Below are 18,833 nucleotides of genomic sequence, written 5' to 3' on the forward strand. Positions count from 1 at the left end.
TCTAACAAATTTATGATCGCCGTCTTGAAGTTTTGGCTTGAAGATGCCGCCTTTCCCAATAACCCGTCTACCTGACGCCCAGCGTCTTCAGCTGGACCTCAGACAAAATCAAGATGTAGTAACCCTCACCCTGCCCCGCATCTCGACAACTATCACCACAATCGTCACGCTCGGGGGCTCGAATCCAACACCGACTCCAAATCCGAATCCCATCACCACTTCGCCGAATCCTCAAAGCACGAGCCCTGTCATTTCTGGAGGCGGAGGTGGTGGGACGTCGAATAGGTACCATATTTCCTACCCCCTCTTTTATATGTTCTATGAGGCAGGAAAAAATGCTGAGTAGTGATGTTTAGCGCAACAATAGGAGCCATCCTCGGCTCCCTAATCGGATTCCTAGTCATCATGCTCCTCCTCTTCTGCTGCTGCTCGAACAACGCTACCTTTTCGTGGCCGTGGTTTGCGTTTTGGCGACGAGGGGGCAGTGAGAGTAGTGGGGATAGTTATTATAGTTATGATGATGTTAGTGAGGGTAAGTTTGTTTCTTGTTTTCTTGTCGAGAGGATAGGGTTGGTTGAGGGGAATGGAATAGAGGCTGATGAGTTTTGTTAGTGAGGGTTAGAGGTGGAGGGGGTGAAAGAAAGATGGCTTTTGGGGTGACGAGGCCGGGGAAGGTGAGGGTTGGGAGGAGGAGGGGGGATGCGGTTAGGGTTAAGAGGACGATTGATGAGAGGGATAGGGGAAGTGAGAAGGGTGGAGGCTTGAAGGGCGGTGGGGGGAGAGAATGGGGTGAGAGGGAGCTGGGACATGAGAGGGATGGAGGTTTGAAGGGTGGTAATAGGGGAGAGAATGCGAGGAATGCAAATATAAGAGATGGTGGGGTGAGAGGGAGTGAGAGGGATGGAGGTTTGAAGGGTGGTGGTGGTGGTAGAAGAGAATGGGGAGAAAAGGAGAGTGTCCGGAAGGGAAGTATAAGGGGTGGTCCTACAAGAGGAGGTGTGAGTGAGAGAAGTTATAGGAGGAGGAGCGTTGAGAGGAGACGAGATGGATGTTGGGGACGCTTCTTACGCGGGAACGCAAGGAGAGAAAGAGTCGTTGAGAGGGATCGACATAGCTGGGCAGGGAAGAGGGAGAGGGAGTTTGATGACGAGTTGGAGTATGTGGATGATTGATGAGTTGCGATGATTCCTGATATTTTTCATCATTCCGGACATTGAAAATTACCCATTGGAGCTTGAATGTCCGACGATATTTGGGTGATTTACATATGCTGAGCTTTCCACAAGTTCTTCGAACATTTGGCCGAGTATAGTGAGGTGGAGAGTTTTTGCGATCGATTAGTTGAGCGACGGATCGTTCCTTCCATATAGGACTCAGTTCCTTCCCAAACCCGCAACTTCCCTCTCACCACCCTCGTACCTTCCCATCTCTCCTAAACCTTCATTATATACCCCACATTCCCCCTCTCGTTCCCCTTCTCTTCTCTTCTTCCTAAACGGTTTCACACAACCCCAACCAGTCCTTCAACCAAACTCACCTCAATCCGCCATACTCCTCTGACAACGAAAGTTCTCCAGCCCTCTGACCTCAATTTCCACTTCGTGTGGCATTGTCGAGCGTCATGCAGTGAAAATGACGCAGTCATGATTAAAATGGGGTAGCAGCTCTGGACCTGGTTGTTGATAGATGTTGGTGCTCACTGTTTGCTTATGCTGGTGAGCTTGGGTGTGCTGAGTGTTCGACATTTGAAGGGAGAATGAGAGAATGCGAGGTGAGTCGAGATCTGCTGGGAGATGTGCATGCTGACTGGGAGACAGAAACATCACGAGTGAGAAACAAGAGAAAAGATGTGAAAGATCGAGATATGGTGGAACATTGAGAGGACTGCTAAGTATGTGCTGGTTCTGCTGTTGGACGAGCAAAGTAGAACATACTGATGTTCAGAAGACAAGATCGAGCATCAAAAACGGCTCCATCGAAATTAACGACGCATCGAGGGAAGCCGTGAAAGCAGTGTTGCTGAGAGACAGAGGGCACAGTGAGATTTGATAATGTTCTACACTTGGACGAACATTTGGAAAGATGTAAATACAGCAGTCTTGTTCCCAAAGAAAAAGCGTTCGAGTTGCGCGAGTGCTGAAATGAAAGCCAACAGCGAGCGATACTGACCCCAGAAAAAGCAGGGCCAAAGTCCAACAAACCGAGGGACAATTATTCACACTCAAGTTGGGCCATTGAACATCGACTTGCAACAGTCGAGATTCTGTCACCAATGTCCGTCAATTTGCTGGACATTCTCCTCAGTGATGTGGTCTGCCACGTGCCTCAAATCTAGGCTACCCCACTAGCAGGGGCTTTCTACGCTAAGATAATTGATAGCAGAATTATTTTCTGGATTAATTAACCATTTCACGAAGTCTGTAAATGCGCAGAACAACCACATTCACTCTTTACTTACACAATCACGATCGCAATGGGTAAGAAACGAGTTGGCGCATTGGAAAAGGTTGATGCTGATTTGTATGTATATATTTATGACCTGCCCTCTGCTGCCTAGATTCTAATGTCCCTAGGGCCAACCTACAATACAAAATCCGACGAGATCCAAAGTAAGCTTTAGAAAAAACCTGTGTATACCCATATGCTAATGAAATCTCAGATCATATACTGAGGATTTCTTGAATCAGTACGGACAATATCAATCACAGCGTGACATCTTCCTGGCCTCTCCCAGCACCGCAACCTCTACAGGCATAGTCTCGTTCCGCGACCTCATTGACTTCGTCGCCCACGTCGCAGATTACTTTCCCGCAGATACAGCTTCCTTCCCCTCCGACCTGAAGACCATTCTCACACTCCATCATGCCGAACTCGAATCAGAATTGCGCGAAAAGATAGTTGGGTCGCTGGTCCTGCTGCGGAGGAAAGAGGTGATCGATTCTGCAGAACTTCTCAATACCCTCTTCCCAATATTGGTACAAACACCGAGTAAGACCCTACGGACGCTGTTATTCCAGAAAATCTTGAGCGATTTGCGAACAAGCAATTCGAAGAGTATCAATCACAAACTTAACAAGACCATCCAAACGGCACTATTCAACCTTCTCACCTCCGATCGAGCATCTGCGAAGGGAATCTGGGCAGTCAAAATCACAAGAGAATTATGGAAGCGTCAAATATGGACCGATTCGAAAGCGGTGGAGATTATGAAGGAAGCCGCCTTGGCAGACAACGAAAAGGTCATTGGTGGTGGAGTTCGGTTCTTCCTGGGTGGTGACAAAGAGCGAGAAGAGCTAGAAGACGAAAGCAGTGATGATGACGCTCCAGATGTTGGCAAGATGAAGCATCAGATTGGTATCAATAAGAAGTCCCGAAAATCGAAACAGAAGCTCGAGGAAGCAGTCAAGAAAGTCAAGAAGACCGAGAAAAAGAAGCAGCAACCACATCCTCTGAATTTCTCAGCGCTCCATTTATTGCATGACCCGCAAGGGTTCGCCGAAACTCTGTTCTCGAAACATCTTCAAAATTCGAAATCAAAGCTCAATCTGGAGCAGAAGTTGTTGGTCCTACAGCTGGTATCGAGATTGGTGGGATTACACAAGTTGACTGTCATTTCACTCTATTCATACTTCATCAAATACCTAACGCCAAGACAACCGTCCGTCACCTCCTTCCTCGCTTCTCTGGCTCAAGCGACGCATAATCTGGTCCCACCAGATGCATTGGAGCCTTTAGTCCAGAAGATTGCGAATGAATTCGTTTCTGAAGCTTCAGCTGCTGAAGTTGCATCTGCAGGATTGAATGCTATTCGAGAGATTTGCGTGAGACAACCACTAGCCATGAACGATACGCTACTCCAAGATTTAGTCATGTACAGGAAGAGCAAAGACAAAGGTACCATGACGGCTGCCAAAGGTCTACTTTCACTATACAGAGAAGTTGGTGCAGATCTTCTCAAGAAGCGAGACAGAGGCAAAACCGCAACTATGGGCATCAAAGCAGGTTCAATCAAGGAGCGAAGATTCGGAGAGGAAGAAGTTGGTGGCATCGAAGGTCTCGAATTGCTTGAGCAATGGAAAGCTGACGAGCGAAAACGGAAGCGCGTTGAGAAGGGTCTTCCTGAGGAGCTAGGCCCAGACGAAGTCGATGAGGATTCGGAAGATGAAGAACAGAAAGGATGGGAGAACTGGGATGCTGAGAGTGATGCTAGTGACGATTCTGGTGGCTGGATTAATGTTGATTCAGACGACGAGATCAACATCTCTGATTCCGACGACGATAAACCCGCAGCTAAGAAAGTCAAACTCGATACCCTTGCTGGCGATGAGGAGAAAGAGAATACGGACAAGGATCAAGTCTTAGAACAAAAGATCTCGAAACTCGCAACGACGAAAATCCTCACTCCTGCGGATCTCGCTAAACTCCAAGAGCTACGCCTCGAAGCATCACTTTCAAAGGCGGTCGGCAAGCCATCATCCAGAGCCGCCAAACTGAAGGCGCTGATGGACAAGCATGCTGATGATGGTCTCACCGCAGAGGATATCGAGCTCGCTGCCAAGCTAAGGAAGACTACAAAGGAAGAGAGAGTTGCCCTAGCGAGAGAAGGCAAGGGTGAGAGAGGCGAACATAAATCGACTCAAGCGCTGAGAAGAGCCAAGAAAGATAGCGAGGGGAAGAGTACTACGAACAGGGAGAAGGCGAGGAAGAAGAACTTCTTGATGACTCTTGGGAAGGCTAAAGGCAAGGGGAAGAGGAGTTTGAAGCAAGTTAGCGGGACATTGAAGGCGCATGTTGAGAGGAGTAAGAGAGGTGGGAAGAGAGGCAATGTTGGTCAGTAGTGCGCTAGAGGTATTGATTGAGCAATTAGATAATACATTGTATCCAATGTCTGGAGATACCATAGTCACTGGATCTTGCATGTCGTCCAAACTTTGAGTCCATACTTTCAGTTTTGCAAAGTCAATCCTATTTTTGTTGTCCGCAGAATCATGTTGCCATGAATGTTGTCTGCTTTCGTCTCAGCTTACTTTTGTTGTCAAGAACTGTCTTTGTCGTTGTCACTACTACCGCCGTCTCTTTTCACTGCAATTCGGAACACACTCCAGCTGCTGGATCTTGCTTTGCATAAAGCATGAAAACAATCACCGGGAACTACAACTTCTTATACTCAGCGTCCCCTTAGCGTCTGCCTTAATTTCATCAAAGTCGCCATCACTAGTTGTTTGTATCAAAACTTAGAGGAGACGTGGAGGAGACGTTATTTTATACCCCGCACGTCACAATTACACCGTCGTCCTTCTCTTATTTGCGTGAATCGAACGCCTCCGAGATCGGCGGCTGTAGTATTGAGCAGTCACACAACTGTAACCTCAACCGTAAAAGACGCTGAGGAAAACGTATATATCGTCCTCCTCCCTCCATGAGAAAACACTATCAGAGATGATGGAAATCCTTTACCCCGATACGTGTGCCAGGTGACGGGTGCCTCAATGTAGCCGGTGTGGAGTTCCTATTTAAATTTGGATATGCTCTTGGTGTAGAGGTCAAATGTGTGATGTCTGCCGTTGTCAAGTGTGCGTTTGCTGCGAACAAGCTCGGGGTAATCGGACGACACAATTCTCACTTGGAACCTTGGCAACTGGGGTGATTATGAGGAGTTTACAATCTCTGAACAAGGCATAGTCGGAACCACTCAACGCGTTTAGTGCTAGTGGCCTCGCTGTAATGCTTCAACCTTGGATGGTTTCCGATGTCATCATCAATGTTTGGCATTCTATCGAGATCTAGTATTATTGTAAATGTCTAGCAATATTGTAAATACTCAGTAGCATTGTAAATACTCAGTAGCATTGTAAATGTCCGGCTTGGTTGGAGATTCTGTACCCACCATATTGCATGGAAAGGAAGATAAGAGCATAGATCTCCGCCCCAAATACCATGCCCATACTATCAGCGCCATTATTTCTAGGAATCATAAGAGTCATAGCCGAAAGCCAATAAGACGTTGGTGTTAGTAACATCGAAATAATCCCCCTCCGCCGGATTATAGTAAGCTACACACTCCCAGTGTGCTTCACTAGGCGAATCTTGCAAGAGATGTAAGTCGATATTTCCATAACCCTCGTCGTAAGCCCAATTGGTACAATCATCTAGTATGCTACAACGTCTTGCATCAAGGCAATAGGTCATGGTGCGTATTCTTGCAAGGCTTGGTAAGGTGGTGGTTGGTTCTGTTATTCTAGAGAAACTTAATACAATGTTCTGATATTTTCTTTGATAGTCCCCTATCGTTTGCCGAAGAGAGGTGATCTTCGGCCCGAGCCGAAATGAGCGCAAGATGTTCAACCCCCACTTCAAATCTTCAACATCTTCAAAATGTCTCAAACACACTCACCTCCAGCAAGCACTCATGATAGCTATTACGACCTCGGCTCATACCATCGCCGTATAACATCCAGTAGCCAAGATGCGCAAGTCTGGTTCGATCGAGGTCTCATTTGGACATATGCCTTCAATCACGAGGAAGCCGCGAAGTGCTTCGAACACGCCATTACCATCGACTCGAGCTGCGCAATGGCATATTGGGGACTTGCTTACTCGACTGGTCCTAATTACAACAAGCCGTGGGAGGTTTTTGACGAAGATGAAATAGTCACCAGTGTGAATCGGACACATCGTGCTGTCATGCAAGCAAAAGAGCATGCTGCTAATGCCTCACCGGTTGAGCGTGCCCTGGTCGACGCATTACAATTTAGGTATCCTAAGGAATGGCCAGCTAAAGACTTTTCGATGTGGAATCAGCAGTACGCGGAAGCCATGGAGTCTGTCTACAAAGAGTTCCAAGATGATCTCGATGTGGCAACCTTGTACTCTGACGCACTGATGAACTTGACTCCATGGCAATTATGGGATCTCCGTAGCGGCAAACCTGCCGCAGGAGCACGCACCATGGAAGCAAAAGCTGTTCTCGATCGTGCTCTCGCTACTGAAGAAGGACTCAAACATCCAGGCTTACTTCATCTCTTCATTCATCTCATGGAAATGTCTGGCACACCAGAGCGAGCTCTTACTGTAGCCGATCATCTACGAGGCCTGGTCCCAGATTCTGGACATCTAAATCATATGCCAACACATCTAGATATCCTATGTGGCGACTACAGACGAGCTATAGCGTCGAACTCGGATGCTATTCGTGTTGATGAGAAATTCCTTGCTCAAGAAGGTCCTTTGAACTTTTATACATTATATCGATCACATGATTACCACTTCCGGATCTATGCAGCTATGTTCTCTGGACAGTTCAAGATTGCGCTTGAGACCGTTGAACAACTGGAACGGTCTATTCCGGAAGGCCTACTTCGTGTCAAGTCACCACCGATGGCAGACTGGTTGGAAGGCTTCCTAAGTACCCGGATACACGTCCTCGTACGCTTCGGCCGTTGGCAAGACCTCGTAGATCTCGAACTCCCAAACGATCAGGATCTGTATTGTGTCACAACAGCAATGGTCCACTACGGTAAAGGTGTCGCCTTCTCAGCAATGAACAAGATGACAGAAGCTGAAGAACAACGCAATCTCTTCGAAAAATCATTAAAGCGAGTCCCCTCCTCTCGTACGTTATTCAACAACACGTGTACCGATATCCTCAACATTGCCGCTGCAATGCTATCCGGAGAGATGGCTTATCGCGTAGGAAAGGACTTCGATCTCGCGTTCAATCAACTTGAACGAGCTATCTACCTCGATGACAACCTCCCATACGACGAGCCATGGGGTTGGATGCAACCCACTCGTCACGCACATGGTGCTTTGTTACTCGAACAAGGAAGGGTTGAGGAAGCTGTGAAGGTTTATGCTGCAGACCTAGGATTCGTCGATACCTTGCCACGAGCGTTGAGGCATCCGAATAATGTCTGGGCGCTGCATGGTTATTATGAGTGTTTGGTGAGATTGGGGAGGATGGCTGAGGCAAGGATTGTGGAGCCGCAGTTGAGGATTGCTGAGGCGGTTGCGGATGTTCCTATTAAGGCGTCCTGCTTTTGTCGACTGAAGACAGCCACATGAGAAATCATTCAAATGAAAATTACATTATTTCACCATCTCTTTTCGCTGATTCCATCAATGACTTGCCTTGATGCTGATATCAGCTTTCCGTTTCAAAAGGTTTTGAGTGCGTTCAACGGAGTTGTGCTAGTACCACACTATTGTAATCGCGACCAACATTCATATAATTTTGAAGAACCGCTAGCACTTGGATACTCAGCTAGTCAGATTTCAAGCTGTCATCTTTGGACTCTGAATTCGAGCTAGTCCAAGACTTCTAGGATTTATAGAGGAGCGTCCACCGCAAAGCTGCAAACTCGTGAAGCATTCTATCAAAATCTCTTCCAAGCCTCTCCAAAACAAATACGAACCAATTTCAAGACATTTTATCAAACGACATTTCAAATCAATTCGGACACAGCAAAGCTTCTTCACCATGACCAGAACTTTCGGATCTTTTGCAATCGACACCTTGAAGCTCTTCTTGATCCACTGGGAGGCATTCGAGCCACATTACAGGCTCAAGAACAAGCCTACAGATTGGCTAGCCTACGCCATGTTCCCACTGTTCTGGACAACCTTCCGGTCGATTACATACCTCTTCTTTCACGCAGCTACGTGTCCAGTCCGTAAAGAATATGGATGGATGATAGCGAAAAGAGATATTCTGCAATAATTGGCGAATACGCCTATCGAGGAACAAATTGCCGAGTTTAGGCGACTTTGTAAGAAGATTAATGTAACGTGGAAGCATGCAGAGGATTTCGAGGAGAATTATTATATGGATGATGTGCAGCTGAAGATCAGCGATGAGAAACGGCCGCTGATTGAAGTATGAAGTCAATCCACACAAGCAAAGCTAGGGAGGGACGTAGCAAGATACTGAATGGAGGCCGTTGCCAAAAGACGATTTCCGTTGAGATATTTTGTAAGATCTGTTGCAGCGACACTTGTTCATGCAGAATCACTCAAATCTCGGGAGATATTAAGAGAGCAGGTATCCCTTAAGCTGCGGTTCAGAACACCACCAGTGCGGCCGCTAGTTTTTGCTTAGCGAGCCAGTCAAATATTCAGGATTCGCCAGCACAGCACAGCAAATCACAAAAGGCAGAGTGGGGCCGTGCCGGGGGGTGGTGTTTACAGCAGCTTAAGGGATAGTTCCTCCACATATACTGTACAACACAGATAATGCCATCAGAATTTCATCCTCTCTCTGTCAAGTTTCAACAATCAATGCATGAATAGGCTGAAGCATGCAGACCTCAATGAGCAGAATACAATGTTGGTTCAGGAAGAACATTAGACGACATCAAATTTGTCGTCTCAAAACTTGACCTCGGCTCGGCTCCCCGCAGAATCTCCAAGCTCCCACTTTTACCCCAACCTTCAACACCACCTCCACAATGTGATCCCCAGCATCTCACGCTCTTCAGCGTCCATCAGATATCTTCAAAATGGCCTTAGAACCTCCCTGGAAAGCCATCGCAGCACGCAAACAAGCCGAGCGCCTCTCCCGAATCCCCAAATCATGGCTCCTTTCCTCTCTCCCTCCATCCTCCACACTCGACGTCCGCTCCATCCCCCGCTCCAGCGGAATCCTTACTCCCCTCGAACTCGGAATCACCGAAAACAACGATGCGACATCCCTCTCTGCTGCGATCCGAGCGCGAAAATATACTGCTGTCCAGGTCACAACCGCGTTCTGCAAACGAGCTGTAATTGCTCAGCAGGTCTGCAACTGCTTGACTGAGATTCTATTCTCTGGCGCATTGGAACGAGCACGATATCTTGATTCATATTATGAGAAGACCGGGAAGACGGTGGGGCCACTGCATGGTGTGCCAATAAGTCTGAAAGATACTTTCAAGATAAAAGGTTATGATTCTAGTATTGGAATCGCTAGTTTGGCATTCAAGCCTGCAACAGAAAATAGTTTGTTGGTCGATATATTGCTAGAAGCAGGGGCGGTACTGTATTGTAAGACCAATGTGCCACAAACGTTGATGGCGCTGGATTCCGACAATAATGTTTTCGGGAGAGTTCTGAATCCGAGGAATAGGAAGGTCACGGCGGGCGGGAGTTCAGGTGGCGAGGGTGCACTGGTGGCTATGAGGGGCAGTGTGCTGGGAGTTGGGACTGATGTTGGAGGGAGTATACGGATTCCTGCAATGTGTAATGGGCTGTATGGGATTAAGCCGGGGAGCATGAGAGTTCCGTATGTTGGGCAGGAAAATGGTACCAGGGAGGGTGCGAGCAAGATTGGGTTGATGGCTAGTGCTGGCCCGATTGCAGGGAGTATGAGGGACTGCGAACTGTTGCTCAGGACTGTTTCAAATGCTAGGCCTTGGGAGAGAGATCCGAGTCTTGCCTATGGTTTGTGGGAGGATCAGGGCGGAATAGAGAGGAAACCCTTACTGGGAGTCATAAGAACGGATGGCTTGATCACGCCTCTTCCGCCTGTGGCGAAAGTACTTGATGAGACTGTCCAAAAGTTACGGAAGTCTGGAGTGGAGGTCATCGAGATTGATGCTCCGGAGTTCAAGAAGTGCCAGTCGCTAGCAAACAGTTTCTTCGGGATTGACGGTGCAAACCACGTGTTCGACCTCCTTGAGGCTACGAAAGAACCATTGACGGGATGGCTGAGCACGAGACTACGTCGTAAGACTCCAATGGGTCTGGATAAGCTCGTCGAGATTCATGCCAAGAAGGTCCAACTGGAGACAGAGATGTTGAAGCTATGGAAAGATCACAAGACAGGACGGACAATAGATGCATTCATTTGTCCCGTTGCTCCACACCCTGTTCCACCCATCGATCGATGGAATGGCGTCAGTTACACAAGTAGCTTTGTGCTTTTGGATTATCCTGCTGGCACACTACCTATCAGAGACTTCAAAGAGGAGGATTTGAGAGGGGAATTGGATAACAGCAAGCCCTTGGGCAGCTGGGACAAGATCAATCGAGAATTATGTGAGTTCAGCGTTCGACGGAGAAGTGTGAAAGTACTAATGGAGACAGGGGACGCGAAAACGATTGACAGGAATGTTTACCTGGGCACAAAGTTGTCGGTTCAAGTTGTTGCACCAAAGATGCAAGAAAGGAGACTCGTGCAAGCGATGTCTCTGATCGACGAAGTTCTACAGAATGACCGCTCTCGGCAAGCAAAGCTTTGAATAAAATAATTCAAGTATCTAGTATTTCTTGAAGTAGAGATGTTGTCAGGTGTTCGAACATTACTTGCTTATTTGCCGACTGCCTCAATCAGTTGTTGAAGGTGGGCCTTGAACTCCTCACGGCTTTCGCCCCAACCAGGCTCTAGTTTATCGCTAAAGTCCGCTCCGAATTGGTTATCCTCATCGAAGAGCTGAAGAGTAGACAGCATCATGAAAGCTTGCGAGTGTCGCCAGTCTACGCCACTCTTCCTGCCCTTGCTGTCCTCGTTCCAAAGAGCCAACCCCTGTTCCTTAAAATTCACCAAGTCAGGGACATCGGTTACCTTCCAGAGTCTGTCTGATTCACCAGAGATCTCCTTTGCAAGCGCAATGAGCTCATTCGTTGTGACCGAGTAGCTAGCCACGTACACTGGTCTGTTCCGGAAGCGCTCTGGTTGGTGCAATACCGCAACCACCGCCTCTCCGCTCAACGCAGCTCGACTAATGCTCACCCTCTGATTGCCAGACCCAAAGCGTGTTATTGTCCTCTCAGTGGGGTTGAGCCAGAAAAAGCCCGCCCTGATTGCAAAGTCATACCAAGTGTTGGTGATGATCGCCGTCCAAGCTAGTGGCGCGGGCTTGCCATCAGCAGCGGCCTTGAGCAGTTCCTCTTCCAGCGCTCGTTGCGCTTCAATCTTAGAAGCAGAAATAGGTAGCCCACCGGCGTTGGGGTGGAAGGTATCGAAGCCAAACTCGTTCGTTATGAGCTGCTTTACTCCAGCTGCAAGTGCAGCTCTCATGATAATATGATCGTTGGTTGTGGCCGCCGGGTTGAAGACTTCGATGAGGGCATCATGTTGACGTAGCGCAGTAGTGAGAGACTGGAGATCATCGTATGCAGCTTCGCCTACCTTGATCGCTTTGGCGTCGGTGCTGTCGTTGTTGGCTTGAGTGTAGCCGCGTCCACCGGGGCGGGAGATGACGGTCACATCAAAGCCGGCTTTGAGTAGAGCTGGGACGATGATCTGGCCTAAATTACCTGATGCCTGAAGAAGAAGATTAGTAAGCTTGTGTGCAAAGGGGAGAGTCGAGAAGATTGAGCTCGAGACAAGTTAACCTACCCCAAGAACAGCAACTTTTTGAATGGAAGACATATCGGATTGGTTTTGCAGAGCATGATGGTTCGACTTCGTGCCCGGACATCACCATTCTTATATCTCTGGACATGAGCTGGCTACTTTGCTATTGTTCCAGTATCTCAACAGAAGTTGCACATCCTGGTCACGTGTAGCTGTGGAGCTCATGCATCGGGCGAACCCTGTCACCTAAGCGAGCTGACAAATGGCCCCCCCTTTCCTCCACGATCTCTGGCTTCTATAAAACTAGAACGTGCATGTATGCATCGGCCGATGCATGTTTGTTCTTGTCGGTCTCAATGGTGAACGCCCCCATCCATGTCGCTGTCACAGCACAGAGTGTCTGTCAATCCTGTCGCATCGGGAAGCAACGGTGTGACAAGTCTCTTCCCAGTTGTTCGCGATGTGCCTCGTAAGCTGGAGTCAATCATATGTATGCCGTCATGTACTCGCTGACTTTGGTAGAAAGAGGCTTCATTGCACTTATGTCGGAACAGTAACACCGCCGTTACTGTTGCGCCGACCGTGTTGTCTGGATCTTTCTGATCACATTGCTCGCGACCTACTTGAAGCGGCTAGAGCAGATCACAGCTCCTCCAATCTGTCTAAATTGATCAGCAGCGTATTCCAGAGTGCTCAAGTCACAGTTGAGAGCCTGATAGACGACTACTTCTTCACGATCCATACATGGTTACCCATCATCGATGAGGAACACTTCCGCTCGCGGCTCCGCTTCTGGCCACAGACAAACGATAGGCCGTTGGCTACTTTGGTGTGGTCCCTCTTGCTCGTCACACGATGGCCTTGTGTGGATGGGAAACACTCGATGAACAACTCATTGTACCAGACCACTAGGCAACTTTTCGTGGTCCAAATCTCAGGAGCAGTCACGCTGGAGCTGCTCCAAGCTGGCCTGCTTATTACCTACTATGCGTGTGGACATGGGTTACCACGAGAGGCATATGTAACTCTGACGACTTGCGTGACCATCGCACAATTGATTGGCTTTGACTTTGCGGAGATGAGTGATAATTCTTTGGATCAGAGTGAGCATTCGACATGCCGATGGGCAGTTGTACTTCTTGATAGGTTCGTCAACATCGATCTGACTCTGCACGAGATCTTAACATGAGTCGCAGAATGATAGCGCTGTCGAGTCTCACGGATCCACTTCCATCAGTGTTGCCACCACATTTTGGCCCTCATACCGATTGTCTGTTCTCGTTCCTAGATTCAAATGAGCAGAAACGGAGCTTTGACGTCTCTTCGAGGGCAGCATTACACCTTGGTATAGCTTTGAGCTATGCTAATGATCCACGACCAGTCAGGTTGGCTGGATCTACTTATAGCGATACATATTGCCGCACAGAAAGACTGGTTCGCGATCTTCTATGTGCTCCCCGGACCGCGCCGGATTCTTACACATACTGTGAGGGTACGTCATTTGCTGTCTCGTGAGTTACATCCACTTCCCCTCGTATTTTCTTGCTAACCGAGAAATGTTTGTAAGTGCTCTGCTCGCTCTCCAAACAGCAAGTCCAAGCGGGGAGGAATCTCAAAAGAACTCAAAAGAAGTATTGCTTCTCCAATCAACACTTCGCATGATCCGGGAGAACCTACGGATGTCGACCTATATATTGCAAGAGAAAAGCACCAATGGCCTCTCTGTCCTTGCTCTCTGCGCTTTATCACGCGTGGCTGTCATCTTTGTGCGTCTATACATAAGCGAGCTAACCAGTCAAGATTTTGAAATGATGCGCTCTAATCTAGAGCGTTTTGCTACCCGCTGGGCCGTTTGCCGTGAGTGTCCCGGAAACTATTTCCTGCTATTGGAGAGCTGATGTCTACTAGGCAGATATCTTGAATACATTGATGAGATTGTTGCTTGTTAATGTAGGTATCAATGATATACCATCTCAGAGCTAGGAAGTATCAAAGTCCGTTGTGCGTGCACGGCAAGCAAACCATTTTACCAAATTCATAAATTTGACATTGCTCTCCTACTACTGCCAGTATCGCAAATTGCCTCTCCAAGACTACCTCTTTTCTTACGCTGTTGGAAACTGCTCAATCACAACCTCACTCCCCGTAATCTCAAATTCCACCACCGCCAACTCCGGCTCCGTATCAACAACGAGCCTGTACACCCCTGGATACAGCACCCTCCTCCCACTTGCATCCCACCGCGTCAAAGCCCCCAACTTAAGTGGCAAGCCTGTCGTCTTCGTACACCTAGGTTCAATACCAACCAGCCTCGAATACGCAACCAACTCCCTTTTCGGTCTCGGCAACGGCCCGTATTCTCCGCTCACGAAAGCCAGCGCTGCATAATCGGAAGTCACATCTCCCACATTCTGCACGTTAATGACCAAGTCTCCGAGGTTGAATTGATCGATATATGGTGTGTTGTTTGCGCGTCTGATGATATCCCCTGTATCTTGGCTTGAAGGGAAAGTAAGAGATGCGGTTGCTGAGAAATTCGTATAGTGCAGTCCATAGCCAAAGGGTAGTACAGCGCCATCGAACCATTTATACGTTCTTCCTGGATTCAGGGGCTCGTTTGGACGCAAGCTCATGTCTGTGGGAGGTACGGATTCGTAGCTTGCTGGGTACATGGTGACGGGAAGTCTGCCCGCAGGAGCAACGTTGCCGAATAAGACGTCTGCCAATGCGACACCGCCATCTTCCCCGGGATATCCAATCCATAGAATTGATGATATGTTGGGGTTAGCCAAGAAATCTGTGTCGTCGAGCTGGCCACCGCCTGATTGCGCGATGATAAGTGGTTTTCCAAGTTTGGCGAGCAACGTAATGAGGGATGTTTGGGTTGCGTTCCATGTGATATTCACCCGATCCAAGCCTTCTGCCTCAATGGTGTTGTCTATACCGCCCACGTAAAGGATTATGTCGCTGGACTCGGCTGCGGCAAGGACTGGCGCCGAATCGAGGACTCCGACGACGACATTCACCGATATTCCTGAAACTTGCTGGAGTCCATAAAGGGGACTGTGGATGAAGGGAGGTGCGCCCGCATAGCCGCCTAGCATTTCTGTTGTGGCATTGGACCACTCACCTACCAACGCTATCGAAAGCGTTGAGTTTCCTGCGCTAGGAGTGAATAGTGGTAAGGTCTTGTTCAAGTTTTTCAACAATGTCATACCAGATGTGGCTGCTTGACGAGCAAGATTCTGTGTAGCAGGTGTGTTCACATCCTGGTATGAGATATTGCGATACGGTTGAGTCTCCGGTGGGTCGTAGTATCCAAGCTTTATCAAAGCAGCATAGACCCGTGTAAGTGCGCGATCGAGATCCTTTTCTGCGACTAAGCCATCGGATAGTGCCTTAGGCAAGTAACTGGAAAAGAAAATTCCGCAATCTGTGTCAGTTCCAGCTTTCAAGGCATCGGCAGCGGTTTGTTCGGGGGTTGATGTGTAGTTGTGAGAATCAAAAGCAACGTCTAGTGCAAAGCAATCGGTAGTGACATAATGATCGGCAGCGTCCCAATCCCAGTGCTCTCGCAGAACCGTCTGAAGGAGATAGGGATCGAGACACGTGGGAATGCCATTAACAGAGTTATAGCTGCACATGATTGAGCCAGCCTTTGCGTCTCGGGCACAGGCTTGAAAGGGTGGCGTGTAGTAGTCCGCAAGGTCTTGGATGCTTACTTGTGCATCGAAAGTGAATCTTGTAACATTACGGTAGTTTTCGAGATCGTATGCCGCCAGGTGTTTGCAAGTCGCTATTCCACGTTTGAATTTGGAACTAGAAGGTCCTTCGAGTCCCGTGACGAAAGCTTTTGTGTATCCGGAGACGCGAAAAGCATCTTCTCCTGGAGTTTCTAGACAATGACGCATATGTCAGTTCTCTCAATAGGTACTGATGTTGCCGAGCGGGCATGAAGTCGAAGTAGGAGAGCGTACCTTGTCCTCTTCCCCAACGGGGATCTCGAAATGGATTCACATTCGGTGCCCAATAATCCAAACCAGCTCGACCAACATTTCCAAAAGCACGCGCTTCAATACTAATGGCTGTGGCAACTTGTTCTATCAAATTGTCGTCGAATGCTGCAGCCATAAGGAGTGGTCCCGGGAAATTGGATGCCACGGAATAGCTTCCATTACTTGCAAAGTCTACACCTGTGCTCGTACCAAGTCCATGGAGTGCTTCGTTCCAGAGCTGAGAGTTCATCAGTATATCGACGAGAAGCGGGATATAATAAGAGTGCAAAATCTCGATCGTACTGTATATGGAGGTATTCCTAGCCTTTGAACTGCAGGAACGTAAAAGATTGAAGCATCAATCTTTTCATCCAGGGTAAGCAGCTTAACGAGAGAAGTTGCACGTTCGGAGGGCGCTATTGTCTGCAATTAGCTTTCAATATCAGATTTAGAATTGGACATGATGAAATCGGCTTACATAAAGAGGTGTTGCAGATTGTCAGGTTTTTGAGAGGATCCTGGTCACAATCTGGTAATGGCCGGATCAAGGTCGCTTCTGTGAGTACCTCGAACAAAACCGTAGTGTTTGTTGCAAAGGGAGGAATGAGTGCGACTGCCAATGGGTTGACAAATGAGGAGAGACTCATGGCTTACAGATTCGAAGAGATTATATTGAAAACAGGACTGGATCTTGGCCAATAGATCAAGAGCATTTCGAAGATGTCCTGTGGTATTATACTTGTTTGGAACTGTCAAATCTCTTCATTTCGGCTTTTTCGGTGCTAAGAATTGAATCTGCAATATGGAGGCGCTTCCATAGAAGACCCCTAAATTCTTGAAATGCCAAGTCTCGCGTGTTGTACGACGCATAGTGAGAACTCTAAGTGGCGGACATTTAAATGTGGGGCACAGAGCCTGAGCAGACCCCAGCAACAGATGAAATCGCTTGCACGTCATTGTCATATCATTTCTCGAATCAGCCGGGGAACATTTGGAGGCCAAGTGTCTATCGTGAAATAGTCCAATCATCGAGAATAACTCCTTGAAAATTGACGGTGTTGAGTAAGCGCTTGTATCAAGTCGGTGAAGAGGGTCAAGGTAGACAAACCTGAGCCGGCTTGGCTTGAGCCGCAGGTAGGTAAGCAAAGGAAGCATTGATCACGTGAGGTATCGGATGAGGAGATGCCCCGGTTTAACATGTTATGCTCTTGTGGTAAGCATCACATAGCAATGCACCAAAACTCGGATAACAAACACGAACTTTTCATTACTATTATACAATTATCCATAATTGTCACATAACACTCATGATAAAAGTGTAAACATTCCTATCATATAATACATCTTCTTATAAGGGGGTGACATCTTCTATTGAAATATCCATTCCAGTTCTTCCGTCCTCGTAGTGAAATGATTCTAACAGCTCCATACATTAACGACTTGGCGTCCGCGTCTTTGTCTCTTTTGACAGGATGACTTGCTGCAATCGATAGTAAGACCACAAGTTACGAGAACTGGACTTCCAAAACCCGAATTTTTTGTACTCTCGAAATTTTTCTAATCGTTGTTCGTCACATTAAGTTGTACTCGAGGAACTTCGATTGTCAGTATCACTGAGAGCAAGTACGACTTAGTGATGCAGGAGCCATAGATAGAGTTGCCTGCGCCGCGGACTTCATTTACGTTGTCGCACAACGTTTTGGTGAGCTCAGTCTGATAATAATTGCAGAAAAATTTCTGTATCTGTCTAGAAATCCTACGACTAAGTGCATCAACCTCGTCTAAGAAATAGGTCCTGCTATAGGCTTCTCTGCAAGTTGAATCTATATTGCAAGCCTAAAATGAAACAGAATAAAAAGATGATTGCCAACACGAAATACAAGCATCACGCAGTTCTGATTACGAGCTTGAACTTTATCAAGGATGCAAGATGTCATACGCTTGTTGGATGCCAACCTCCCTTGCTTTTTGGGCAGTTATTTGAAGAAAAGTCAGACCATCCCAGAGAAAAGACTTCGAGAGGCTGGTGGTCACATGAACTCATGCGGCTCGGCTCGGTTAGCTTGATATTCAAGACTCAAATCCCAGGTGACAGCCCATTCTGCGGTCATATAGATAGAATGAATACACAAACATTCTAAGTTCTGCATGCACGATGGTTTTTTGAACGCCTTGTACACAAGAATGGTGCGTACCCCTTTGGCTGCATTTCCTCTATTTACGTCAAGGTCTGCGCCTTTCGTATTCCAACTATCACCACCCTTTGAATTTCATAATACGCTTCAATGATCGTCCGCTGTTGACAGCAAAGCAAACTTAGTTGGCCTTCCACACGTCATTCCTCCTTGGTTCGTATTCACTCGAGTTTAGCATTGCACCATCATAATCCTAGATTCTGTAATGCTTTAAATAAGCAACCAGCTTTCTATGCCCGAAACTAAAATAGTAGGAGAGGACACGACGAAGAAACCGTTATTGCAATACAGTTCTTCAATTTTCCCCCTTTTTATTAAACCCTTCCTCCACATCAAATTAAAAAAGCACGTAACACATACAAAATAATT

General features: G+C 47.5%; 8 protein-coding genes across 8 annotated transcripts; 6 read left to right on the forward strand and 2 right to left on the reverse strand.

The window, feature by feature from the left end:
• Positions 1–43: 43 nt before the first annotated feature.
• Positions 44–1,172, forward strand: LY89DRAFT_729204 (uncharacterized protein; the record flags this gene model as incomplete). The annotated part of the gene is made up of 3 exons (XM_018219355.1): positions 44–285; positions 357–532; positions 613–1,172. The coding sequence occupies 3 exons, from the start codon at positions 44–46 to the stop codon at positions 1,170–1,172; spliced, it is 978 nt and encodes a 325-aa protein (XP_018076048.1).
• A 1,243-nt stretch (positions 1,173–2,415) lies between these two features.
• Positions 2,416–4,861, forward strand: LY89DRAFT_637576 (SDA1-domain-containing protein). Its single transcript, XM_018211537.1, has 3 exons — positions 2,416–2,520; positions 2,574–2,609; positions 2,660–4,861. The coding sequence occupies exons 1-3, from the start codon at positions 2,474–2,476 to the stop codon at positions 4,836–4,838; spliced, it is 2,262 nt and encodes a 753-aa protein (XP_018076049.1). The 5' UTR covers positions 2,416–2,473; the 3' UTR covers positions 4,839–4,861.
• A 1,510-nt stretch (positions 4,862–6,371) lies between these two features.
• On the forward strand, positions 6,372–8,094 carry LY89DRAFT_704540 (TPR domain protein). Its single transcript, XM_018217391.1, has one exon. It carries the CDS (start codon positions 6,376–6,378, stop codon positions 8,062–8,064), a length of 1,689 nt encoding a protein of 562 aa, XP_018076050.1. The 5' UTR covers positions 6,372–6,375; the 3' UTR covers positions 8,065–8,094.
• A 333-nt stretch (positions 8,095–8,427) lies between these two features.
• On the forward strand, positions 8,428–8,776 carry LY89DRAFT_380683 (uncharacterized protein). The gene has a single exon (XM_018207128.1). The coding sequence runs from the start codon at positions 8,480–8,482 to the stop codon at positions 8,717–8,719; it is 240 nt and encodes a 79-aa protein (XP_018076051.1). The 5' UTR covers positions 8,428–8,479; the 3' UTR covers positions 8,720–8,776.
• A 456-nt stretch (positions 8,777–9,232) lies between these two features.
• On the forward strand, positions 9,233–11,216 carry LY89DRAFT_778091 (general amidase-like protein; the record flags this gene model as incomplete). The annotated part of the gene is made up of 2 exons (XM_018222182.1): positions 9,233–11,013; positions 11,062–11,216. The coding sequence occupies exons 1-2, from the start codon at positions 9,498–9,500 to the stop codon at positions 11,214–11,216; spliced, it is 1,671 nt and encodes a 556-aa protein (XP_018076052.1). The 5' UTR covers positions 9,233–9,497.
• Positions 11,217–11,260: 44 nt separating this feature from the next.
• On the reverse strand, positions 11,261–12,356 carry LY89DRAFT_778092 (NAD(P)-binding protein). The gene is made up of 2 exons (XM_018222183.1): positions 12,317–12,356; positions 11,261–12,241 (listed from the first exon to the last, which is right to left on the reverse strand). The coding sequence occupies exons 1-2, from the start codon at positions 12,347–12,349 to the stop codon at positions 11,285–11,287; spliced, it is 990 nt and encodes a 329-aa protein (XP_018076053.1). The 5' UTR covers positions 12,350–12,356; the 3' UTR covers positions 11,261–11,284.
• Positions 12,357–12,595: 239 nt separating this feature from the next.
• On the forward strand, positions 12,596–14,301 carry LY89DRAFT_380697 (uncharacterized protein). The gene is made up of 5 exons (XM_018207129.1): positions 12,596–12,743; positions 12,797–13,420; positions 13,471–13,785; positions 13,842–14,131; positions 14,183–14,301. Exons 1-5 carry the CDS (start codon positions 12,631–12,633, stop codon positions 14,221–14,223), a joined length of 1,383 nt encoding a protein of 460 aa, XP_018076054.1. The 5' UTR covers positions 12,596–12,630; the 3' UTR covers positions 14,224–14,301.
• Positions 14,302–14,330: 29 nt separating this feature from the next.
• LY89DRAFT_608133 (uncharacterized protein) lies at positions 14,331–16,968 on the reverse strand. Its single transcript, XM_018210486.1, has 4 exons — positions 16,748–16,968; positions 16,573–16,685; positions 16,252–16,507; positions 14,331–16,169 (listed from the first exon to the last, which is right to left on the reverse strand). The coding sequence occupies exons 1-4, from the start codon at positions 16,914–16,916 to the stop codon at positions 14,380–14,382; spliced, it is 2,328 nt and encodes a 775-aa protein (XP_018076055.1). The 5' UTR covers positions 16,917–16,968; the 3' UTR covers positions 14,331–14,379.
• Positions 16,969–18,833: the final 1,865 nt, after the last annotated feature.

Source organism: Mollisia scopiformis (genome assembly GCF_001500285.1).
Source record: "Mollisia scopiformis unplaced genomic scaffold LY89scaffold_4, whole genome shotgun sequence".
Lineage (NCBI taxonomy): Eukaryota > Fungi > Ascomycota > Leotiomycetes > Helotiales > Mollisiaceae > Mollisia > Mollisia scopiformis.